Genomic DNA, 25,578 nt, shown 5'->3' with positions numbered 1-25,578 from the left:
GGCAGGAAGCAGGAGCCCTTCCCCTGGGCGGCCAGATAAGCTTCCTCCGTGTTGTGTACTGGTTGGCCTCGCCCAGCGCCGAAGATTGCTGATGAGGAGGAGATCCGGGAGTCCCCCAGGTGGACTGCTTTAGGGCCTGGCGTGTGTTGTGTGCGGACGCGTGTGGTGTTTCCATTGTTGAAGGAAAGCAAGTTGTGGACGAAGATGACTGGGCAAGGCTGAAAGTGCCCTGCGCGTCCAGGACTCTGGCGTTTCTCTGCAACGCGCTGGACTTGAAGCAGTGGGACGGGACTCCAACGTGCTGCTTCCATCAAAAATGCTGCCTGGGTCATAGTCGACTGCAGCATCCCTTGCCGAGGTCTTACCCAGTAGAAGAGGTGACGGTCCAAGAGGGGCTGAGACCCCCTCTGCTCAGTCCAGGCGAAGAGATGTTTGCAGGTCAAATACAAAAGGGCAGCAAGAAACTATCGGGTGGTGACATCTGGTATTCTAGTTAGTGAAAGCAGTTCCTGACATCTTCATTTTTTCTTTTCTTTAAAATCAGCTGCACTTCTCTCAGATAACTTATATTCTGCGTGCCGAGGAAATGTGCATCAGCTGCTCCAACTCCGCTGGCCAGCAGGGGTCACTGAACACTGATTGTTTGGAGGAGAATTCTTTTTTGCAGCACGGGCGTGCAATACTTTCTAACCAGGTCGGTGGGATATTTTTAATTAAGCAGAGTGACAAAACCCCATTGTGTTTCTTTGCTTGGCATTTCGGTCTTGTGTGGCTTTCAGAAATTAAAAATAGATTTGCAAGTGGAAGGAGAAAAGAAATGTGGTTGTATGAACCAAATCTTAAGTGGTAAGTGCTACTTGAGCAGGCAAGGGTATTTGGCTAAAAAAAGATCCACAGAAATCTTAAGAGTGTTCGTTCCTCTGAACATCTCTCAGCTTTAGTTTAAATGTGGAAATTAAACTGCCTCTGTTGTCTGTAACTTTACTCCCACTGACACCATCTTGTTTGCAAATCCTGGCAATTAGAAAGTTCTCAACTTGGATCGTGCTGTAAAGGTTTGAGCACCATTTTTTTTCACTAGCACCTTTTGTTGCAAGAGCGAAATCAGATGGTGCATGTACAGAGACCCCCATATGGGCGTGAGCATTAGTCTGCGTGCGCGCGTGTGAATATTTTGAGATTTTGGCTAGTGGCCACTGTGCAATTTTTGTATAAATCCCCAAACACGAGAACGTAGACTTTTCTCTCCCAGCACTCGGGATTTCAGCGAGCTATTCCTTCCTCACCAGCTAAGTGATTTAACGGCCTTGCCTGATCCATAGGCACGCTGCCTGACTGCAAATCGGATATCCCATTGGGACTTCATTTTAGCCGTACAGAATCTTAGCTGAACTTAGAAACAAAACCTGGGGTCATCCCATCTGACCCCTGCATCACAAAGAGCTCCTATTCTCATCATCGCTACTCATTTATTTATTTCAATTTAAAAACAACATCCGCCCCCAGTTCTTGAAGCCCCGGACAGCCTCGTTAAAGCCATACACAGTGCAAAGGCTCTGTACGGTGCCCGTCCCCTGCGTGTCTGGGTGCCTCTTTGGCCTGTTGTGGAGTTGCAGGAGCCACGGGGCTTGTTCCAGTGTTTGCCCTGATTTTTTTACTGTCTGTTTGGTGGAGGTAAAATGAGTCCTTCTTTCCTTGATGCTGTTACCTTGCAGGTCTTCAGACAGTGATCGCTGCTTTCTCTTAACCGCTCTTCCCCTAAATTCTGGATGTACTGGGTGAGGGGAGACGTCTTTGTAGCCAAATAATGGAGGAAGTGCCAAATGGGTCCTTAAAATGGTCTTAAAACCAAAGGAGGAAACAAGTATGCGTTCCCTGGTTTTCTCTTGTGTGCGCCAGCTGCCCTGGTCCATCTCTGACCGGGCTGGTGCTAGGAAGCGAAGAAGGGATACTACCATCGACTGCTTTTTGTATGCAGAGCTGCAAGGAAGTGCAGATGGTTTTGCACATCAGCTGAATAAACAATGCCGGATCACAGCACGCATATCTGTGGCCCTCGGAGCTCCTTTTCACAAGAGACCTCCCAGGTGTATGGACCGTGGTGGAGTTGCACTTCAGATGGCGGCGAGATACAGGCTATTCTTTGGTCCCCTTCTTGCGCTGCCTGGAGCTGGGAAGCATTCGGTGCCCTGAAGCCGGTGACATTTATTGTGCTTGATAGTCACAACCAGAGGAGGATTGGGAACCTTCTCCCCGCAGATGTATGTTAAAGGACTGGGGAGGTCTGGGCCTTCATTTGCTACTAGTGGTAGCAGTGGTAGATGTTGTAGTGTGGGCAGGACAGTCGCTTTTTTACACCAGGTCCAAATTTTCTGAGTGGCAATGCATAATGGCTGCACAAATGTACACGGCACAGGCTGCAGATGTACAAATGATCCCGGCTTTGTTACAGGCTGTGTATGTACGTCTTGCTCTGCAATGCGCTCTTCGCATATAGCATCCGGGATTTGCTTGGAAGTTGTCCTTGTTCCTTTTCCTTCAGCCCTTGCATGCTGTTTCGTTGGTCTTTGCTTTATTTCTTCTAGATATGCTCTGTCACTCCCTCAACAGAAGCCAGAGCACACAGCCACGCAAGGATGATGATGGATTAAGACTGTTGCCCCTCGAGTTACACAACTAACCCCTTTCCACAGAGAAGCAGCAGCTACTTTTCCCCCCGTCACGCCAGGCTCAGCTAACTCATTTGACTTGCTCTCTTCTTTCAGGCCTCTTGGATTTGCTGCTTTCTAGAAAATTGTCCATGCTGTGCAGCACAGCTGATTTTTTTTTTTTTTTTTTTCTTCTCCTTTGCAAGTTGCATGACTTCCTAGTTCAGAATTAAATCCTCCGGCCTTGCACAAGGAGTTTGAAGCATAGACCTAAACCGATCTCCACATTCCTAACTTGGCCCAATTAGAAGTGGGGCACATGGGTTTAATTTGTACTTCAACAAAATTCCCTCGTGTTAAAAGTCCTGTTTCGTTCTGTACCATGTGAGAGAAGGAGATTGTACTGCTACTTTTTGTAATGAGTTCTGTAGCTCACATGGTTATATAATATAGACCAAGGCAAATTAAATGAATGTGATTAAAAGGTTTCTGGAAGATCCAGTAGTCACAGACTAAATTCTGTAATAAAAAGTGCTGAGCTGTGCCAACAAGGGAAGTCCCTGCAAAAGCCTGGAAGGAGAATGGATATAATTAAAACCTGAAAGCAACGACTTCATAAAGGAGTAAACGAAGAGGCGGATTCATGGTAAATGATGATCTAAAAGTGTTATGGGTTGTAAGACCTCATTTCAAATGTATTCATTAAATAATATTTGAATCATTTAACAGTTTGAACTCTGCTGCACTGTTAATATCTTTAGGGAATTTTTTTTCTGCAACAAAGAAGTCTTTGTTCCTCTCCTCTGCTTGGGCTGTGGCTTGGATATTAGTTGGAAACCCGATAGCCTGACATTGCTAGAAGTCCGTGAGTACAATGTGAGTCGTCTGCAACTGGGATTAAATCAGGCCTTTTGTACCACGATGCAATAGGCTCATGTGATCTCGGAGAAGCAATGATTGTGGATGGCAAGAGATTTTTAACCCTTAGCTGTGGCAGAGAGCCAAGCGGGCTTGCTCTGCAACGCAGAAATACAGGTGCCCTTCTCCCGGCATTGATGGGAACTGTGGCTATTCCTCCTGTCGAGGTAGCTGGCGTGGCCTCGTTTACAAAGTCCCGGCAGGACCGGGTAGTCCCTTCAGAGCGAGTACGTAAAGCCTGGCCTAAGGCATAGGAATGGGCTAGGGGAGATGCTGAACGCCTTGTGCAGTGGCTGGCTGCGCGGGCCGTGGGTGCCAACGCAGATGCTTCACCTCGCTCTGCCCTCCTGCCCCTCCTGCCCCGGCTCATTGGTTTCCCCCAAGCCCCGGAGCCGGCGGGGGAACGGCACCGGCAAAGCCCAGGGGCATCCGGGCTGGTTCGGCATCCCAGCCCCTGTGGCGAGGTGCTGCAGGCCGTCTGGCACCTCCGTCCCCCCAGTTGTTGGGGCAGAGAAAATCAATGGCACAAGGGTCTGTGCCAGCTGCTTGTGGTTGTTTTGGGGGCTGGGGAAGTTGCCGGGGGCCTGAGGGGCTGGACATGGCAGGGAGAGACCGAGCAAGAGAGCCCTGGAGGGAAGCGATGGAGCGCTTCCTCCTGCCAGCAGTCCCTGGGCACTTGGGAATCGGACCCGAGCCCTCTTCCTTCTGGGGGAGGACACGCCAAGCAAACAGCCACGTGTGAGAGGGCACAGTACCTTCCTTGGCAGCAGCGCGTGCTCGCAGCCTGACCGCAAGCGCGTCTATGGAGCACTTCCAACCACCAGGATTCACGGGTCCCGGACCAGCCCCCCAAACGCTACTTGATCCCATTCGAGTTTATGGCCAGCTGTGCACTCTTAATGCTGTACTAGCATAGTTGCTTCAAGGTGAACCTCATTAAAAATCTTCAGATTAGGGAAATAGTCTGCATTTTGTATACGTGCTCAGGGCAAGCAAGCATGTTGCTGGGTTGATCTCTGTGAGGAATGTATGTGAGCTTTCATGTGCAAATTGTCCCATGCCCTTTTCTGTTACGATCCTGGACAAACCAAGCAGGGTAGAGGCACCTTTGCAAAAGGAATAGGTTTTTATTCAAAATTTTCAGGTCCCCATCGCAAATGGTCAGTACGCAAACACCTGGCTGGGTAATCCCGGGAGAGTGTGCGGGGACTTGATGAAACTTGTCTTCATAAATGTTTTTCAGTGCAGCTGCTTCAGCAGTGGGGAAGAGGGAAACGCAGAAACTTACTTAAATGGGATTTAGTTTCCAGTTGTGCAAAACTCCAAATGGCTGAAGGATTTCTGCATAAGCTTTCCAGAAGCGCTCGTCACGGACAAGACCAAACATGGACTATTTCAACCTCTAAGGTGATTTTTTTTTTTTTCCTGTTCCTCAGAAACTGTTTCACTTAAACCCATGTTTTCTACTCAGTTTTTTCCAACCTTATTTAAAAAACAGTCATTGGAAATACTTAAATAAGAGAGAGGTAAAAGCTAAAGGGTATGTGGTGGGCTTTTCAGGCGAAATCTAAAGAAAGGTAGGAGTGCTGTCTGTTGAGGGAGACCCTAAATCAAGGTCCTGATCCGTTGCTGCTGATGCCCCAAGATGTACAGACTTGGTCATGGTGCCCTAGCTCATGACTTGCAGATATTAAAAAAAAAAAACCAAAAAAGCAGTTTCAGAGAACTTGTTTTTCCTCTTTGTTGTTGAAATGCTGTTCAGAAATGTCGGTGCCTAGCGTTTGCTAGACCCTGCCTGTTTGCAGAGGACAAGCAAAGCTTTTTTTTTTTTTTTTTTAAATGAACCTTGGGAGGAAAAGGTACATCTACATCCCTATCAGCAGAGGCAGGTTTTTTTCTTAGCTGATGTTGCGTGTTGCCTTAGGTTTAAAAGGCAGTATGGTCCATCTGTCCAGCATGATGCTTTCCTGTGCAGTGGACCGGCTGTTTTGCACTAGGTCCATGCTGGTCATTTTTCAAGCAGAAATTTTAAAAACTTCCCAGCTACCATTGATGCCAGTGTTTGAAACCTCTCCTCACAAGTGTTCAGGTTTCCCTGAAGCATTGCTAGGGAAAAATGTCACCTTTTTTTTTCACTGGGCCCCCTTTGTGAGGCTCTACCCTGAAACGAAGACTCCTCATTTTGGCCAGGTAGCACTAATTAAATGCATTATTATTATTATTATTATTATTATTATTATTCCAGGTGGTTACACAATCACCATTTTATACAGGTTACTCAGCAGCTAAAAATGATATCCTTGAAACCCTGGCGCATCCATGGAGAGGCGTCTTCAGAGAGGTGTAAAAACTACGTGGTCTGTCTCGATGGATTGATATAAAAGACTTTTTGCTGGAGACTGGCCTAGCTAAAGTTTCTCCAGCGTACTGGGCTTGTTTTGTACAGTTTGTGGCAGTTTCTTAGCTAGATTTTCAGTGGTAATGAGCCCACACAGTTGATTGCTGCAGGGAGAAAAAATCATTCTGAATAGGTTTGCTGAATAATTATGAACTGAGCTGAACTCTTGCATTTGCTTACTAATTGTATGGTTCGTGATGTTTTATGTATGATGCATTCATTTTGTTAAAAAGGATGGGTTTTTTTGCTGAACAGCAACTTTTCTCAGTGAAAGTTGAATTGGCCTCTCTTTCTACAGTCCCAGTTTATTGAGCCTGATGATTTGAAATTGTTTGAATTTTTTTTTTTTAAACAGTAACCCCTTCATTGGTTTTTGCCATTAAATTCAGACCTGGTAATGTTAAACTCAACATCATGCTGTTGCCTTCAGAGTAAAAATAAATCAAGCGTCCAGACTTTGAATTCAGCAGCAACTCTATCTATCTAGCTATCTAAAAATTACATACTGGTATAGAAAATGTGCATGTGTATGTATATATGTGTGTATAGATAGGTTGTATTAAGGGGGGTGGTGTGTGTAATATGGGTATAATACTCTATATTGTATTAGGGGTAAGTCAGGAGAAGCTTCACGCTTGCTTGGATAAAAGTGTGTGAGCCTCGGTAGCTGAATTGCTTTTAACTTGTGTGATTGAAAATTGCTGGCTTCCATTATTTGTGAAGTGACAGTGGTCTGTTGATGTTCTGCTGGTGTCTTAATTGGGTGCCGAGAGATGCACGTTACAGGCATCGGACTTTGGATGAGTGTTTTGCCAAAACATCTTGCCTTTTAAGAATCAGTATTGAGCCCGAGGACGGCGCTTGCCAAATCTTTATGGTACTGGCCAGAGGCAGGCAGCCGCATGGTGGTAAGTTATCCTACAGCTCCCGTCAACTCGGTGTTCTTCCCTGTCAAAATATTGGGCTCTTGGCTGCTTCTCCTACATGAGTGTGCAGTACAGTTAATTCTCAAACTTCCCTGGCCTGTGGTCATCTGAAAGGTTTAGTTTTCTTTTTATTTCATGTGGGGTGAGTTACCGATGCTGTGGCTGGAGGTGGGTCCATACATGGCTCTTGCATGTGCAACAGTGAAAAGGAACGTCAGGCTGGATAACCCCGCACGTGCTCTGCAAGAACGTGGGCCCAGCGCCACCAACCGCGCGACACCCCCAAAGGGACTCTCTGCTGCTTCCTAGCATTGGAACAATCTTGTTTCCTAGGGATTTGCTCTGCCATCTTGCCCAAAGGCAACTGCCTCCTGTCTGTGCTGTTGTATGCTTCTAATCAGGAGGCATCTCTCTACGTCGCACGGTCCAATTTTATACTTAACCATTTACCTGGGGACGGCAACTCCTTCCCCTCTGGAAAGGAGAGATTATATTAAATGGAAGCAAGCATCTAATCGAGGTTATTGCACTTTGCTGTGAAAGTGCAAGTGACTGCTAATGTGAAAAGGAAGTTGTGTGCACACATGGAAAGAGAAAAGACAAATATTGATTGTGCAGGGAGAGCATCGGAGACTTACAGCCCAAGAACCAAGGAAATCTCCAGTTGTCTGGCTTCATTCTTGTTTTTTCTTGTTTCTGCTCTTCCAGAAATGTACCTTTTATGTCCACTTGGAGAATGAATGAATTTTGAATCTGCTTAGTAGTTTGCATTTGCTATCTCTGATTGCTATCTACCCCAGCTGATTTGGGATCCTATGACCCCAGCTGACTTCCTGCCCTTTGGGCAGGGGGCTGGACTTGATGATCTCCCGAGGTCCCTTCCAGCCCTAATGTCTACGAAATCTATGAAATCTCAGTCCAGTGGTCTCCCGTTTGGAAACACGTGGCTCGGAAATGCCCTTCCTTGGAAGTTAGTGCGCGTATCTTACTGCCACCCCTAGAAAATACTAAAACACAAGCTGAGGAAAGGGCTGTGATTTCACAGAGATCAGGTTGTCTCGTGTTTGTGGATGTTTTAAATCTGAAATGGTATATGACACTTGGGGCAAAGGGGTGCGTGATTTATAAAATGAATGCTTTCTACAACATGGAAGGAAAAAGAATAGTATGCGCCAGGCACCCAAAATGCAAGACTTCCTCACTTGCTTGTGATAACTAGCCTTCCTTCACCTTGTTCATCAGGTCATCTGAGCACTGCATCCTCTCTGAAGCATTTCGTAGCAGGACACCAGAACCTGGTTAAAAGGAAAAAAAGGGGAGGAGGTGGTGGCAATACAACAGAATAATTACAACATTAATGAATAACCTCCAACAATATTTTTGACAGCTATACCAAGTGCTGGTTGGCTCATTTCTTAATTGGTGATTTGATTTTTTTTTTTTTTTATGCCGACCTAGAATGAACAAATAAAAAGGGGTTCCAGTAAAAAAGAAAGAAAAAGATGCACATATAGATAGATAAATAGCAGTGGCATTACTGTTCACTAGCAGAATAGGGTTCAGCCATCTGAGCCCTCCACGTTCTGGTTGAGCTTAGACGTGGCCAAGTGACCACCCCCAGCCCGCGGAGGCAGCGTGGCAGGCCGGCATCCGCCGTCCTAGCCGGCTGCCACGTGACCTGTCAGGACTGACAGCAAGACTCCAAGCTGAGCTTGGTTTATCTTGTAATGCTCATACATTTTCTTTACTGGACAGACTTCTAAAGTTTAGATGGACTCGTTTTTTAAAGATGTGGCTAACTCACTAACCGGAGGGCCTGTTGTTCAGAAAATAAGCGATTGTGATGCCAACAAAGACGAACTAGCCACGGCCGCAACGTTCGTTGGGATCCAGCGCAACATCAGGTGGGAGCAGTCATAGGCGCGGGCACTGTTTTCAGCGTTCGAGATGAAGGTAACACACTTCCACGTCACTGCAGGCTCAGCCCTCGTCTTCAGCAACAGCTGCCTCGGCACGGCAGGCGCCTTGTTGGTAAAAGCGGAAGGCAAACTACGTTGAGCGGTGACCCGAGTCTTTGTGAGGTCCAAAACAGCGAGTCCCGGAGGTCTGACACATCTGCCTCCCGCCCGGCGAGGCCTGTCCAAGATCTTGCGTCGTCGTCATCGGCTGGGACTGGGAGGACGGGGCTGTGCCTGCAAGGGGTTTTGTGTTCGACCCAGCCCGGGCCGTGCGCTGGTTCCTGAAGCACCAGCCGGGCGCAGGAGGCTTCTAACCCCGTCTCCTTCCAGTGCTTGTGTAGACAGCGCCACGGCGCGGTTCAGACTCCTGGGTTTCCTGAGAAGGGAGTAAGGGGCCGGTGCATCTCCAAGCTCTCGTTTCTCAGCGGGGCCCCGATCCTGCTCCTCCAGCCGCAGTCGTTCGTGTGAGGACAAGAGTAGGTCTGGGAGGGCCGCCGCCTTTCTCTAATCGTTGGTGCTCCTGCAGGCTGGCGTTGGCCTCCTGTGGCTTGCCAGCCAGCGTATTTGGCACATTCATGGCTTATTTTCTGTACTGATCATTTTAATACTGTGAGAGAGGTAGTACACGGGCTCTACGTATAACATGACAAGGTGGGCTGCAGCGCGGGGTTTGGATCCCGCTGTGCTCGGCGCTGCTGCTGGCCCCTGCCCCGAGGGGGGAGCTGGTGCCCCGCTCTGCCCTGCGGCCGCAGCCAGGATGCCCGGCTCTCCAAGCGCGGTGTGCGGGTCTGGTCCTCCGGGCTCCTTTGTGCAGCAGAACAATGGTCCCAGGGCTGTGGTCCTCGGGGGCGGCTTCCCGTCACGCTGCCCGCCCCCCCCCCCCCCTCGAGCGGAGCCGGGCGGTGGGTCGCGGCTGGTGGCGCTGCCTCGAGGACCCCCACCCCGCGGGCGCGGGGGCAGGTGCAGCGCCGGGGGCGGGTCCTGCCCCGGGCTCCTCGCGGAGGGGCAGGGCGCGTCCTGCCCGCGGCGGCGGCGGCGGCGGCGGCGGCGGGGCGGGGCCGGGGCCGCCCCTCGGGCCGGGGGCGGGCGCTGCCTCGGCGCCGGCTCCGCCCCGGGCCGCGGCCGGGCCGCGCTCATTGGCGCAGCGCTGGCGGCTGCGGGCTCGGGCTGAAATGCAAAACTTGTGTCCGCGGCTCCGCGCCGGCCGACAGCAGCGAGCGGGCGCCGGAGCCGGGCGAGGGCAGCGCCGCCGTCCGCGTCCGCCCCGTCCCGCGCCATGTGAGCGGCGCGCGCCGGCCCCGCAGCGCCGCGGCCGCGGATGCCCCGCAGCATGTTCGGGCTGGAGCAGTTCGAGCCGCAGCCGCCCGGCCGCAGCCTGGAGCGGCCCTTCGGCGCGGCGCTGCAGCCGCTGGGCGCGCACTTCAAGGCGGCGCCGGGCTTCCCCGCCGACGCGGCGCTGGACCCGCCGCTGCTCGGCATGAGCATGAGCCTGGCGCCCGACTACGGCTTCCACGCGCCCCGCGCCGGCGGCGGCCTGGAGCACCCGCCGCCGCAGCCGCCGCCGCCGCCGCCGCAGCAGCCCCCGCAGCCGCAGCCGCACGGCTTCTTCGGCGCGCAGCAGCCGCCCGGCGCCGCGCACCCGCACCCGCACCCGCCCTTCGGCGGCGGCGGCGGCGGCTTCGGGCCCGATCCGGGCGCCTCGTGCCTGCACGGCGGGCGCCTGCTGGGCTACGGCGGGCAGGGCCCGGGCCCGGGCCAGGGCCAGCAGCCGCAGGCCGCCTTCGCCGAGGGCTACGAGCAGCACCTGGCCGACCCGCAGGCGGCCGCCGACGGCTTCGCCCCGCAGCCGCGCGCCGACTTCCAGCAGCCGCCGCCGCCGCCGCCGCACCACGGGCCGGTGTCGGGCCACGCCGTGCCCGCCCCCTGCCTGCCCCTGGACCAGTCGCCCAACCGCGCCGCCTCCTTCCACGGCGCCGCCGACTCGCACGGGCTGGAGCGGCGCCTGCCCGCGCCCGCCGACGGCCTGGACTACAGCTACCCCGACGGCGCGGGCGCGCACTTCGACCTGCCCGGCTTCTCGCCCTCCGAGCCCGACGCCCAGGCGCCGCTGCCCGCCTACGGCCGGCCCGGCTTCCCGGTGCCGCGCGGCCCGGCGCTGGGCCTGGCCAAGCCGCCGCCGCCGCCGCCCGCCCCGCACGGCGTCTTCTACGAGCGCTTCGGCGGCCGCAAGCTGCCCGCGGCGCTGGAGCCGGCCGGGCGCCACGGCCTGATGCAGCCGCCGCAGCCGGGGCTGCTGGCCCGCCAGAGCTCGTGCCCGCCCGCGCTGCCGCGCCAGCCGGCCGCCGAGGCCAGCGTGCCCGACGGGGCGGGCGCGGGGCAGCACCAGCACCAGCACCAGCACGCCGCCTTCGAGTACCCCATCCACCGGCTGGAGAACCGCGCCGTGCCCTACGGCGACGCCGTGTTCGGCGTGGGGCAGCCCCCGCCGCCGCCGCCCGCGGCCAGCCAGCGCCTGCAGCACTTCGACGCGCCCTACCTGAGCGCGCCCAAGCGGCCCCGCTTCGACTTCCCCGAGCGCTGCGCGTCGTGGGGCGGCGGCGGCGGCGGCGGCGGGCTGGCGCTGGACGCGCACCTGTCGCCCTCCGCCTACGCGGGGCTGCCGGGGGACTTCACGCCGCCGGGCCCCGACGGCTTCGCGCCCGCGCTGCAGGCGCCCGACCTGCAGCCGCACCCGCACCAGCACCAGCCCCACCAGCAGCAGCAGCAGCAGCAGCCCCACCAGCAGCGGCACAGCGCGGCGGCGGCGGCGGCCGCGGCGGCGCTCATGATCAAGCAGATGGCGTCGCGCAGCCAGCACCAGCCCCCGCAGCGGCTGCGCCCGCCCGGCCTGCAGGCGCTCGGCCACCCGGGCGAGGTGCACGGCGGCGGCGGCGGCGGGTTCGAGCGCGCGGACGGCGGCGGGGCGCGCGCGGCCTTCGAGGCGGCGCACGTGGACGGCGCCTGGTTCGCGGGCGGGGAGCTGCTGGCGCCGCCGCGCCGCCCGGCCGAGGCGCACGACCTGCTGTTCCGGCCGGCGCTGGAGGCGCTGCCCTCGCCCGGCCTGCACCCGCCCTTCGCGCCCATGCCGTCGCCGGGCGCCGAGCGCCGCGCCCCGGCCGACTTCGCGCCGCCGCCGCAGCCGCCCCCGCCGCCGCCCCCGGCGCAGCCGCCGCCGCCGCCGCCGCCGCCCGGCTTCCCCTTCGGGCCGCCCGGCCGGCAGCCCACGCCGCACGGCGCCTCGCCCGACTTCGCCCCCGCGCCGCGGCCGGCCGCCAGCAAGCTGGGCGCGCTGTCGCTCGGCTCCTTCGGCAAGGCGGGCGGCAAGGACAGCGCCGTGTTCGGGCAGAGCTGCCTGGCCGCGCTCTCCACCGCCTGCCAGAACATGATCGCCAGCCTGGGCGCGCCCAACCTCAACGTCACCTTCGGCAAGAAGAGCCCGCCCGACGGCAAGCGCAAGCTGGGCGCGCCCGAGCCCGACGGCGCGGCCCCGGGGCCCGGCCCCGACTACTACCCGGCGGCCAAGCCGGCGGGCGCGGGGCAGGCGCTGCCGGGCGAGAGCAGCCTGTCGCCGGGCTACGCGCTGGAGGCGGCGCCGGGCCCCGACGGCAAGGCGGCGGCGGCGGCGGCGGCGGCGGGCGGGCGGGGGCGGGGGCGGCGGAAGCGGGACAGCGGGCACGTCAGCCCGGGCAGCTTCTTCGACAAGCTGGCGGCCGACGGCGGGGGCGGCGCGGCGGGGGTGAGCCCGGGGCAGCCGCCGCCCCCGCAGCAGCAGCAGCAGCAGCAGCAGGCGCCGTCGGGGGAGCGCGGCGGCGGCGGCGGCGGCCCGGGCCACGACAAGCCGCTGACCTCGCCGTCGTGGGGCAAGGGCGGCGAGCTGCTGCTGGGCGAGCAGCCCGAGCTGCTGGCCTCGCTGGACGGCGCGCCCAAGGCGGACGGCGCCTCGCCGCCCGTGGACTTCGCCGAGGACGTGAGCAGCAGCTACGCGGCCGAGGACGAGGTGTCGTCCAGCTCCGACAAGCCGGCGCGCAGCCCGCTCCTGGGCGGCTCGCCCAAGCTGCCGCCGCCGCCGCGGCCCGAGCACGCCCTGCTCAACGGACAGAAGCCGCTGGCGCTCGGCCTGCTCTCCACCTCTACCTCGACCCCCGACAGCTACGGGCTGAGCAGCACCCACCCCGCCACGCCGGGCCTGGAGCAGGTGCGGACGCCCAGCAGCACGTCGGCCGCGCAGGACGAGATCCACCCGCTGGAGATCCTGCAGGCGCAGATCCAGCTGCAGCGCCAGCAGTTCAGCATCTCCGAGGACCAGCCGCTGGGCCTCAAGAGCAAGAAGGCGGAGTGCGGCGCCGGGCAGAACGGCGACGGCGACCTGGGCGCCTGCTGCCCCGACGGCGGCAAGGGCGCCATGAGCACCATCGACCTGGACTCGCTGATGGCCGAGCACAACTCCACCTGGTACCTGCCCGGCGACAAGGCCCTGCTGGACGGGCCGGACGAGGACAAGCCGGTGGCGCCCTGGGAGAAAGCCAAGCCCCAGAACCCCAGCAAAGAAGGTATCTGCCCCCGCGCCCGCCCCGGCCCGGCCCGGCCCGGCCCGGCCCGGCCCGCGGCTGTTCGTGCCGCCGCCCCCGCCGCCGCCGCCGCCGCTGGCGGGAGGCAGCGGGCCGGGCCCGGGCCGCGGAGCGCCCCCTCCCCTCCCGCCCGGCCCCGGCCCCGGCCCCGGCCCCGGCCCGCAAACCAGCCCCTCCTGCCCGCGGGCGGGGCAGCCTGAGCCCGCAGGGCACCTCGCGCTGACGTGGGGGCGGGATTCGCGGCGCGGGGGTGTCGTGGAAGGTGACAGCCCGCGGCAGGGCACTGCGGGGCGGTGCCGCAGCCCCGGGCCCCCGGCCGAGGGTGTCCAACTGCAGAAAAGCAGCGCTGCGGCCGAGCCTTAGCACAGAGGCAGCGTGACATCAGATTCAGGGCTTTGGCAGGATAAAGCTTGCTGACTTGACAGATGCTTAATTTCAACCTGACTTTTCGTTTGCCATCTCCTTCGGTATCTAGAGGGCATCATAAATCCATAGGCTGAGAAACGTGTATCGATGGAGAGCGGTTCCTTATAAAAGCTACTTAACGTGGAGATGACTTCGGATCAGAGGGGCTCCTCTTTTATTGTATCCGGGCCGTTTTTCCCGAGCTCTCTCCTGGCGTGTGTGCATGTGTTATCTGTAATCCGCACGCACGTATATCAGAGGTGCACACGTGTAGACGGGTCACCCTAGACAGCTCGGGCCGCGTGCATAATTTAAGCAATGGAAATGTGGTATTTGTGTCTTGAGAAGCTGATGTTTCATCTCCTTGAGTGCAAGCTGGAGTCAAATCTGCCTCCTCCAAAAAGTTGCTTTTTTGCCGCTGGTTTTATTAAGCCGGTGTTTTAGGTAAAGGGAGATATTAGGACCCTGAAAAGGCAGCCGGGGAGGAGGGGGGGGTGGGGAGTTTGAAAACTCGGTGCATTCCTGCTCCCAGTTCGGGTTGGCTTTCCAGCTTTGGTTTTCCCGAAGCATGAAAGCTACCCCCGCTGTTTGTCTCTTTGTTCGTGTTTAATGCCCAGCTCAGGAGATTCTCATTTGAAGCCAGTGTGTTTAGCATGCACAGCAGACTCTAGGAAGCCCATCAGCATTCTCCGTGCTTCACCCAGGCAAGGACATAAATTGGTTTGTTTGGGGCCTTTCTTTTCCATTTTTAAATGGAGTTGCACACAGCATCCTTCCTGGCCCCTTCTCTTTTATTGTTTCTTGTACACAACATCTAGATCTGACTGGATCAATAGCTAGTTAGCACAAATCACAGTTCCTGTCAGTTCTACCTTGCCAGACTCTAACGCAGACACAGGCACACACTGCACTCTAATTAAAAGCAGATTTGGGGGTGAAAATGAAACCAAGAATTTAGATTTTAATATCTTGGATTTGGAAAAAAAACCAAAACGATGTTGCATTTTGTCTTAGGTATTTTTTGTGTGCATGTGGCACGAGCTGTTGAATTTGCGCACACGCACAATCCCCCTACATGGATGTTAATTGAAAAAGGTCCGGTTTGCTAATCACTGGTGCTCTTGAGGAAGTCGCTTCTTCATTTCCTTGTCACGCTGATCATAAATGCTGTAGGAAGAACAATTCATCACTCCTGTGATAGCTGTTCTCGCTTTCAGGAAAGCTAACGAGTCTCCCTGTGTAGGGATAAGTTTTGCTGCTGCAGAGGTTGACCTAAGTCTGTAACGCCCGAGAGGTGTATTCCTTGCCCTTTCCCTTTTTCCTGGTGGGGAGGTTTAAACGGGCACCTCTTCCAGGCCGGCAGGAGAAGCAGCAAATTCACTGTAATTAGCGGATGCGGTGATAGGAGACAGTAGGTGGGCTATTTTCCACTGTAAATGAGAACTGATTCACTTTTGAATCCCATCCTTATGTGTTCGCTGCTGTTAAGGAAAGGGGTTTTATGCATCACGTGACTGAAGTTTGCAGCATTTTTAGTTGCCTGGAATTTGCCTAAAATAACATTTGTTACAATTTGCAGTTGCGCGCATGTAAAACGGGCGTAAGTTCTTAAACAGCCGTGGTTTGGATTCAAGCATTAGCAGCACGTAACCCAGTCGAGGGAGAGAGGACCTGCATTTATTATGGCTTTTAATTTTATTAGTATTCTAGTACTCTGATTTCTCAAATGTGCTTGCTGAGTTTCTGTGTATGCAACGTACCCGCTGGGATATGGGGAGGAGAGAGAGCCTCCTGGTTTGTGCGTAATGTAAGACTACTTTGGGCTGCACTGATTCTTCTGGACACTTCTTTAGGGAGTTCAGCGTGGTGTGAACTGGAGGGGTTTGAACTCCTGGACTTTTGAAATCAGTACTCCATATTCTCCAGGTCGTTATCAAAAGTGTGTGCGCGCGCGCGTGTGTGTGTGCAAGAGAAGGGAGGGGATTTGAAGATCCGGTTCTGCTGGGATTCTGGGAATTTTTAAATGAAGCGTTTTCTAACACTCAGTAGACGGGATCGCTTCAAACGTGCTGTTAACACCCAAATTACCGGAGGAAAACTTGTTTGAGTGTTGCCCTGGCTGTAGAGGTCTGCCCTGGTTCTGGTTAGTGATATCAGAATAGAGATTGGTCACATCTGTCAACATTTTGCGTGAGCAGTGACTTAATGGGTAGATGGCAGGACACAATGTCAGGATACTTGCGTGCTGTATGCGCGCTTAAATATGCAGCTGTTCTGAAATGAGTGTATTTGTGAAACTTTGTGTTTTTAGACGTTTCTTCCTATTCTCTTTGCTTTTATAGTTCTTTAAAGTAGGAATATTTCCAATATAAAGTTCTTTGTACTGAGGTGGCCCATGTGCCTCCCTGCACCCCAACCCCTGCCCCCTCCTTCCCGCCAGCCCCCCACCCCCAACCAAAATCAAGCCCCACAGGCTGGATATAATTTAATGCCTTTCACTGCTTTCCAACCAGCACTTAAATGTCCTTCATTATTAACTGAGTCACTGTAAAGAAATATTGTTGACTCTTAACACACAGCTCAGTGTAGGGAGGGACCAGACCCAGTGTGGTTTTAAAGCTCAGCAAGAATTTATAATGGCTAATTTGGCTAAACTAGGAAAACCATGGCTTGAATGAAGTTGATTAATACATTCTGGGAGGCCAGTAGTTAAGTTCTTGGAGGGGTTTTTTTTCCCCCCCTGTTGAAATTTTGAAGGTCCATATTGATGCCTTCACTTGACATTTGCACCGCAGGAATATGTAACCTAAAACCACGCAGGTGTTAATCGGGGAGAATGTAAATAGATGTGGTTACCCTCTGTGGCTCTTGTAAATGAAAATGGGCAAATTCCAAGGCATGTCCAGTCCAGTCGGTTTTACCTTTTGATCTATGGCTCTTTGCTAATTTTTCACAGTAATGATGAACTTATTTTTTGAGCAAGGCCATCAGCATAAAACATTAACCAACCAATGACATTTGCATGTTTCTACTAAGTATTAATGAGCCACTGAGATTGGCTGCTGGTCTTTGTCACACAGACGCTTTCTTTCGCTTCCCCGTATATTCTGTGGTAGTTTTAAAAATGTATAAAACCAAACCTGCTGAATTCTTGGAGAGGCTTTACCAAGGGAATACATTTGCTTATTAAAACAGAGTTTGTCAGAATTCCTGTGGGGTGGTTCAAACACATAAATACCATTGCGTGCAGTATCTGATACGAGATTCATTTGTGCTCTAATAAGGATTATTGGGAATTAGTTCACTCTGGCCAAACGAGCAGTGAATTTTTCTTACTCCTATTGCTGTTGTGTCTGTTTGATAGAGGTATTTAAACTTCCACGAGGAATTTTAACAGTTACCAGAAATGCAGCGACCTTTGCCAAGAAGTTATGCGATATACACTGTAGATATGAAATATCCATCTTTAATAAATGATCTGGGTTAGCGGGCAGGCTTATGGGTAGGGAATACTCCCTCTGCAGATTGTAAGGAAGATTTCAGCGTGCATTTAGATTTGGATTTAACGCTATCTTTCTAAACTGTTCTGATTGTATTAAAAAAAATCTGCAAGATTGTTTGTGGCCGGTTTTGTCTTCATTTGAATGACAATGGCACCATATCGTTTAGGCTGCCCAGTCACTGGTGCTCAGTATCATTTAGTAGAAAAATGCTCTTGTTCAGAAGTGTTTGTTTCTCCATTATATTCCCAGAGACAAAATATTCATAGGTTTATCTGTCAAATCTCGGAGACGGGGCAAGGGAAAATTTTCACTATCAGCTGCTGTGACTATTTTTGACAGGTTTGTTTTTTTTTAGTGCAGAAAGTGTGTGGATTTATTGCCCTTTGAGTAACTTGTGAGCATTTTAGGGTTCCTCCCCTTCTTTTGCGTGTTTTTTCCTTTGCGTGCTTCAGCCCAGAATAGCAGATATAACATCATTTTATTGAAAATTAACACCAGTTCAGACTTGGCTTCCGGTGGGCTATTAAAACAAAACAAATTTATATTATTAGGATGAGGTTTAGTTGGGGGATTACCTGAGTAAGGAGCTTGTGTGCACACCCAGACTGGGGAGCACATGTGTATGTCAGAGAGAGACACTAAAAACATTTGGGCAGGTATTTTTTAAATTCACAATGCTGAATGTTCAGGTCTTGATGGGTAAAGGGAACACGATGAAGCTAGATGCTAAAAGTAAAAGCAGGGCGTCGTTCTCCTGTGTGGTTATATTGCACAGCATCTCTTTTCAGTTGTCTGTGTGTGTAATGTATGGGGTTTTTTCTAACATGTTTTCATTTATGCTTGGACAATTTACTATAAAAACTAAGTCGGGGGGGGGGGTTTTCCAAGAAAAGAGATAGTACTAGATGCTACTCAAAGGTACTCGTGTTCCTTTGTTGCTCCTGAGTAACAAATTCTGATTTTATGTGGCACCAAATGAAAGAGTGACCTAAAAATAAACACCCTTCTGATGAGTGTAACAATTAAATCCTCGCCTCCCCAGTTTCCTGGGCCAGCATGAGGGCTCTGGTACAGCAAAATGCTTTTATATAGGCACATAAAATTTTAGTACTAGACAAATGACTCTTTCATTATTTACTGTGGATATTTATAAGTAACTATGTGTACGCCGGTGTGTGCGCGGCGTGCGTGCACAAGACAAGTATAGGTCTGACAAAAATATACAGTGCTGACTTGTCAGGACTCAGTCGGATTTCCCCCCCATATTCCAGAAGCTGGCTGTATTGTTGTTTAAACAGACTCCTCTTGTGCCGGAGCAAGCATGTATTTATTTATTTATGTATTTTCTTTGCAAAACTTCCTGGCGGTCCCCCAAAACAGTTGCAGCACTGGTTCCTGGGTTGCATTTAAAAATCCCTAATGTAATAGGTGAATTCTTGGGGAAAGCGATTGTTGCCTGTTTTGTAACCACTGCAAAATAGATCCTCTTGACCATATTTTCAGGCCGGAAGGCTTCATATGCATAATGGCATAGATAATCTATGTCAACCTCAGAATACCAATCGGGAGCCGGCCTCTAATGCAGGCACTAGCAATCATCCCATCAAATTACGCTGACTTCTTGTCTTGGAAACCAAAAAGAGTTGTGTGTGTCTTTTCAGGAGGAAAATGTATTCTATTTGGGATCGCTCTTCTTTTTTTTTTTAAAATTTTAAGTAAGATGAGTTGAGCCGTATTGTCTTAAGAAAGGCTTTTTAAAAAAAATGTGCCTTGTTCATTAGGGTAGGACTCGGTGCACTTGGTAGCCCTCTTTTTCGTGGGCATTGTTACATTAAGGCCTTCACTTTGGGGAGAAGTGGTACAGAAATGGGATGTATTATCTGAAATTGCACTGAAGATCCTTTTGCTTCATCTTAGACATGTAAAATCCAGCCTGATTTTTCCGCACCATAGTTATGTTATCCAACATTCAGTCTTTCAAATAGATATTAAACAGATTTTTTTTCCTCTTGCTTGCAAGTGGAAGTACACTCCAATGTATTAATTATTAATGCTGTCGCTACAAAGACATGAATATCTTCTGCATTTGGCTGCTTTTTGCTCTTTGAAATTTCTTTTGCATTATAGTCTTGTTAAAATATTGCTAATTACCAATACCTCCCCCCCACCCTTTTTGCAGAAATATGCCACAGAGAGAAGTTTTTTACAATTTGAAGCATGTTTCAAGTAGGGTAGGCCAGAGCTCCGAAGTCAAACACCTTTTACGTTGAAGACTGTAAATTTAACAGCTGGAGGTCTAATCCATTAATTTTAACAAGCTGACTTTCATATTACTTCAGAGAGAGCCTCTGAGGTGATATGGCATTGCAAAAAACCCCAGTCTTTGTTTTGCTCTTCTGCTTTCAAATGACAAAAGGCCACAGACGTGGGGAAAGCATTTAGGTTTCCCTTGCTTGGCATAGTCTGTTGTGTGCCTTGCTGGTCCGTAAGCGTGCTCCTTTCTAACTGTACTTGACTAGTGTTGCACTTAGCGTCACTTCAGAAGCATTGCCACTTATTTTATTAGTGTTTCTCTGACACTTGTTTTCATTCCTCAGTTATCAGTACCAGCCCAGTGGTTGGTTTAAGAGACCTCGGATTTGTTCAGCATGGTATAAAGGGCTTGTGTCTCTTCAGGAAGCCTTGTGTAAATGTACAGCGTGCTGCTTTTGGGTGGGACTGGGGCTAATCCACTGGTACCCTTTCCAAGGTGAGCTTTTAGTAAAGTTCTTGCCACGATATGGGGTGGTGATGATGGATTCGGAAGTGGTGGCTCTTACTTAAAACTGTTCGCTCCCAACGATGCACGCGCGCATCAGCCATTACCAGTTAGTAAAAACAACCTCTTGTCTGTGTGTTAAACTTTTATTGGAAGCATTATTTAGGATGTCTTGTGCTCTTACCATTGTTATTGCTTCTCTGTAGTATTTTAACTGGAAGAATTGCAGTGCCTGAAGCTGCAGCTTCTGGATTTCTGTGAGGCTTTGAGGGTTGTTGGAAGAAGCCCTCTCTGGTTTGGTTTGCACAAATCTGGTCGTGTTTAAGCGCGACAATGATAGATTTTGCGTTAAAGTAAATAGAGTTCTTCTGAGATTAGACACGCAGACAATGTGTGTACGAGGCCTACACAGCTCTGCTAGCACTTTCCTGCGCAGTGTCTTATTCCAAGGTCTACTTCACATCTTTTGTCTAGACGCTAGGCTGGCTGCTTGCACTTCTGTGCATTTGGCTTGTTTTAACTTCTGCTCGATATTTAGTGCATCTGAAAAGCGAGACGATGTGAAATGATTTGCAATATAATTTTCCCCTTTATTTGGATATGGGTTGATAGGCCTTTTGGGATTTGATGTTCGTGATTACAAGGAAACATTTAATCAGTCAGTCAATATGAGGCAGGATATTTATGTGGTAAATTATATCTTTAAAAATTAAGGCTAATGTTAACAACATTTTATAAAGAATCTGGATTGCTCGTAAAAAGATCCTAATGCTGAAGAAGGGCTGCCCTTTGTAGCAGTGAGGCCAGTAAAAAAAACATTTCAAACCTAATAAAAATCCTTCCTTAGTTTAGAATTAAGACTTTAAATTGCCTTAGGAATAGAAAAACATGTGCAAACAAGTGGGTAGGTGTCATACTATTTACCATTTAAAAGAAATTATTTTGCAAGCTGTTTGGTGGCAAAAGTAATAAATAACTTGGTCAGTAAATACTTGGAGATGAAAACTGTACTAATATAATTAGGAGGCTGGAATTTTAGGATTTTTCTATCTTTTTTTTTTCCCTTCCAGAAAAACTTTTGTTCACATTCTGTGTAACTTCCTATTTCGTGACATTTAAAAACCTTTCAGTCTTGTGTGAGAGAAGTGACAAAACTTGAAGGATGGAAATAGTGGAAGGAGATTCTAAAAAATAAAATGAGACCGCGCCGCAACCACGGAGGTGTCCCAGGGGATGCTGTGCTGCCCGTGCTCTCCGATCCACTGGTCGAGATGGAGCTTTTGATTGTCTGTAAGGCTAATGCAGCCACATAGAAGAGAACAGGGGTGTGCGTGAGTATCCCATCTCTTGGCTAGATGGCACAGTCGGTCAGTTCATTACCGCTGCACTCATGGAGACTTGGGTTTATGTGTGGCTTCGATTGCGCTGGAAGCTGTTCGAAGGGTCCCATTTTTCTTATTATTTAAAATCGTTGTCTTAGTGTCATACATGGGCCTGGTGCGACATGCTGCATTTTACAAATCTGAGGCATTCCCTGGCTTGAAGAATTTCTAGCTGAGTATGATGAGAGAGACGAGCCCAGCACCAGAGGAGAGACCGGTCAGTCCCTGGTGAGCACGCAGCCATGTGCCGAAAGGACGGTGGCATTGAGCACAACTTTTCCGAGTTGGCAGCCTTTGTCCAGGACGTGCCGCGGACTGGAATAGGTTCCCGAAGCTGGAGCAGCGTGGTGAGCGCTGTTTGCAGACCAGGACGGAAGTGGCCTGTATCAGGGGCCTGGAGCTCGAGTAGCCCAAGCTGCTGTAAGTTAGAAGTGAGCCGAGTTTGGTAAGCACGTGCGTTCATGCCGTCCCGGCCTCTGCCTCCTACCGTTACAAAATGCACTTAAGTGTCCTGCAGCGGGAAGAAGTGTGAAAGACCCTCTTGCTCGGTAATTAAGTCCCGTGCGCCAATTGTGTTCGTCTTACTTCGGGTGGGGGGATCTCTGGAGCCCAACTGTCCTCCTTGAAGGTCTCTCTCCGTTCCCGTTGAAGACGGGGAAAGGAAACGCAACTGCCCGTGGGTCTGAAACAGGGCGTCTGTAATAACACGCACCCGTTTGTCAGACCTGAGCGATAGCGAAGGAAGCCCCAGTGATGTACAGTAAAACCCTGGCATGAAGTGGGCTCTTCCTTTGTTTAGGCAGGACCGAGGGTGCAGAGGAGCCCCTGAGTGACTTGTTTGACTTATTCTGGTCCATTGAACTGCCTTTTAAATAACAGCAGTAAGTTAAGCATCTTGTGTCCTTTTATTAATGTAGCATAATAGCACCAAGAAGGCTGCGGGGTTGAATACATCACAGATGCGTGGAGTAGGTGGCTAACTTTATGTATTAATAGATGGCTTTAATTTGCATAATGTGCTTTGTTTAATTTTTCCATTGGCTCCAGAATGACGATTTAAAAGCTCCTTGGTGTACTTGAGGGGTGCAGAGACTTCACCCCAAATAGTTTCAGAAGCAGAACGATTCAAGTTAGCCCACTGTGCAGGATTCTGCTATGTCCTATCTGTCCTCATCACTTAAAATAATGGTGGCAAAATAAGTACTGCAGACGAAGCAATCCCGAAAAGCTTTAAAAGTAGTAAAAGCAATGGGTGCGCTGGTCAGTTAGCTTGTTAACAAAGAGCCAGTGGTGGATACTGGTCCAGGTGTTTTTGACTTGGGTCAGACAGCCAGTCTCAAACTCCACTTAAAAAACAAGACGCAAAATAAAACCAAAGTAATTTTCTAGAGATCAAAATAGCGCCAATCAGTACGAGCATGTGTTGATGCAGTAATCATGCTGTAGCCCTCTTGGCTACCCTTGAGTAGAGGCACATGATGTCTTTCTGTGATCAGAGGAGCAACCCGCGCCCTCGCTGCATGTGTTCTCACGTGTAACTCCTAAGTTTTCGAGGTGTGTGTTGGGCGGGGGGGGGGAAGAGATCTTTCTGAATACAATTAAAGACTAGCATGAGCTGTTTGGAAATAGGAAAGACCACACAGATGTACAGAAGCAAAATCCTCCTTGATTCTTTTGTTCCAGTCAGTAGAAAGTTTCAGAGCATCAATTTTTAATTCATTGTAGCTGTCTGCAAAATAGGTATGGGTTTAGCTGGCATGCTCTCTGTGCTGGGAGATGGAGGCAGTGGTCATGTGAAAAGTTACAAATTGAACCCTAAAGAAACCACCAAATCCTTGGAGTTACTAACAGCTTCAGCTTGTGCGCATACAAAACGGTACCAAATATTCTTGTGTAAAGAAACGTGTCCTGCGGATGCATCGTGCTAACACACTTCATTGCTTTTGCTTGCTTGGACTGACACACATCCAAGAAATGACATACATGGGGCTTCAGAAATGGAGAGGAGCTTGCTGCTCTCCCTGCATCGGGTCGCAAATCTCCTGTATTGCATGAGCAGCTCGTTGTAGTCCTACTTCTGATTTCTCTGACAGTGGCTAATGAGAGTATAGCTTCAACTTGCTGCCTGCCAGTTGAGTGCTGCAAATCTTTGCTTCTATGAGCTGACAAATGTTGCCTTTAAAATGTGTTTGTTTTTGTTTTTTTTTCAGAGAGTGATTATGTTTTAGTCCAAATAATTACCCAAAGCCTTTCACATTTGGGTAATTTCTTTAAAATCCATTTACACAAATGACTCTCAAATATTTTTCAGTCACAGAAAAGAGTAGGTTGAAAATCTCTTTCTTGAATCGGGCAAATATGAACTTCAAGAGCTGGGAAAACATACAATTGGAGAGACTGTGATACAATTACATTTTTATGTCTGCCTTTTAAGCGTTATGAAGGGATGGTTGCTGGCCCTAAATTTGGAAAGATTTTAATGTAAACCTTAAAACAGAAGTAGTTTCCTGTAATTACTGCATTGCAGCGAAGACTTCAGCTAGGTAAAGGGGATAAAACTGTTTACTGTCCAGTTGTATTGGCCATTATTGCTGCCTCTTTCTGCTCCTATTTTCACAGATACATTTTTTTGCTATGCTAATTGTCAAAAAAGCCAGCTGAAGAAATCTGGAGATGAGAATTGTCAAGTGAACAATGCTAAGGAGGTGGTTGGGTTGGTTTTTTGGGTGATAATTATACTTTTATTCGGGTGCACTACATCTGTATTTTGCTCATATGTGGGACATTGCGTTATACAGTCTAGAACTTAAAATGTGGTGTTGATTTTACGTGCATGCCTATTCGGACAAAACCCGTCTCGTAGGCCTGTTTCGTTCTGGGATCCCTTTGACCTTCTCCATGGAGCACATTCCTACTGCTTTTTTTTTTTTTTTAATATATATGAAAAAGGTCATAATACTGAACCCAGAGTTACTTGTTTCAACTTGCATTGCTTATATTCACATTCAGATTGAATAAACTGGTTTTAATGGGAGGGCAGGGACTGGTTTATGATTTAAAACCCGGTTGTTCTTTTTTTTGGGTGTGATGGTAACTCCTGGAGGCTGGAAACTACCTGTATCGTTTCCAACGTGGTAGCGCCACGCCACGGTGGTTTTGGATCCTATTGGGTAGCTACATGGTGTTCAGCAGCAGCTGTTCTTGCTTCGGGTCTCTAAAAGAAACTACCAAAAATGATTTGAAAGCTGATAGAGTCAATGGGAGTGTGCTCTCCTGTTCTCACTCCACCATCATTTAAAATGTGCTCTCCTTTTCCTTCCCAGTTGTGGGGAAAGTCACTCCAAATTGGGGTTGCTTTAATGTTTTTGAAGACTGCTCCTGCTTTCCACCGTGCTCTGGCCCAAATAGTAATGTGAGAAGGGCCCATTACTGAGCTGTAAGAGAATACTGTAAATGGGTTATGCAGAAAAACCATTTAGATAAAAATGCAATTTTCCCTTCCACACACAGTGCTAAGAATTAATAGCACATTTGTTCTAAATGGGTACTTTCATATTATATTTTTATCCTAATGAAATTCTTTCCAAAACAGGAGTGTTTCATTTAAAATTTTTGAGCAAAATGGATCTGCCTTTATCCCGACCAAACTGGTGTCCCAGTTTTCTGCAGTGGTTTTTTTTTTTTTTTTTGCTAGTTAAATCTTGCTGAAGAGGCTGTTACTTCAGAATAATTTGGAACTTTGTGCAAACTCTATGCGTGTTTGAAAACTGCACCTTTGGACCCAGATACGGGTTCGATTCTTCTTTCCGTCTCCTGGATGTAAGTTGCTGGCTATTTCTTATACATGAAATTCCACATTTTGATTTGTTCCTTTCGACTGAATGCTCTGGATGTCAATTGTGTTCTGCCTGCCTCGGTTATGAGCTCTCAGCTCACGGTCGCAAAGCAAGGCAGACACTAATATGTCACTTACTGAGTCATTTTTGCAAGAAATACTACGAGAGAGAGAACTACCAAAGCCAAAGGTTAGATGGCTACTTTGTGGTCTCCGCCGAGTTTCCCCTGTGAGGGTGTT

The 25,578-nt window shown here is 50.6% G+C and overlaps 1 protein-coding gene and 1 long non-coding RNA gene across 4 annotated transcripts in view; both read left to right on the top strand.

Annotated features, from left to right (window-relative positions):
- The first annotated feature begins 713 nt into the window (after positions 1-713).
- LOC149857933 (uncharacterized) lies at positions 714-5,935 on the top strand. Its single transcript, XR_016444340.1, has 3 exons — positions 714-3,294; positions 4,810-4,973; positions 5,812-5,935. It is a non-coding gene; the product is annotated as an uncharacterized LOC149857933 (long non-coding RNA).
- Positions 5,936-10,030: 4,095 nt separating this feature from the next.
- Positions 10,031-25,578, top strand: part of MN1 (MN1 proto-oncogene, transcriptional regulator) — a 42,148-nt gene continuing 26,600 nt past the window's right edge. For all 3 annotated transcript variants that reach the window (XR_016444338.1, XR_016444339.1, XM_090063902.1), the window contains exon 1: positions 10,031-13,437. Coding sequence is in view for 1 of the 3 variants with exons in the window: in XM_090063902.1 (XP_089920028.1) it covers positions 10,167-13,437 (3,271 nt within the window). In the remaining 2 variants the exon portion in view is untranslated. The remainder of the gene's footprint in view (positions 13,438-25,578) is intronic.

This window comes from Crocodylus siamensis, chromosome 9 (assembly GCF_052110815.1).
Source record: "Crocodylus siamensis isolate JL-2025a chromosome 9, ASM5211081v1, whole genome shotgun sequence".
In the NCBI taxonomy this organism is placed as follows: Eukaryota; Metazoa; Chordata; order Crocodylia; family Crocodylidae; genus Crocodylus; species Crocodylus siamensis.
The sequence above is the reverse complement of the archived record's forward strand: the minus strand, read 5'-3'. Positions and strand labels throughout refer to the sequence as shown.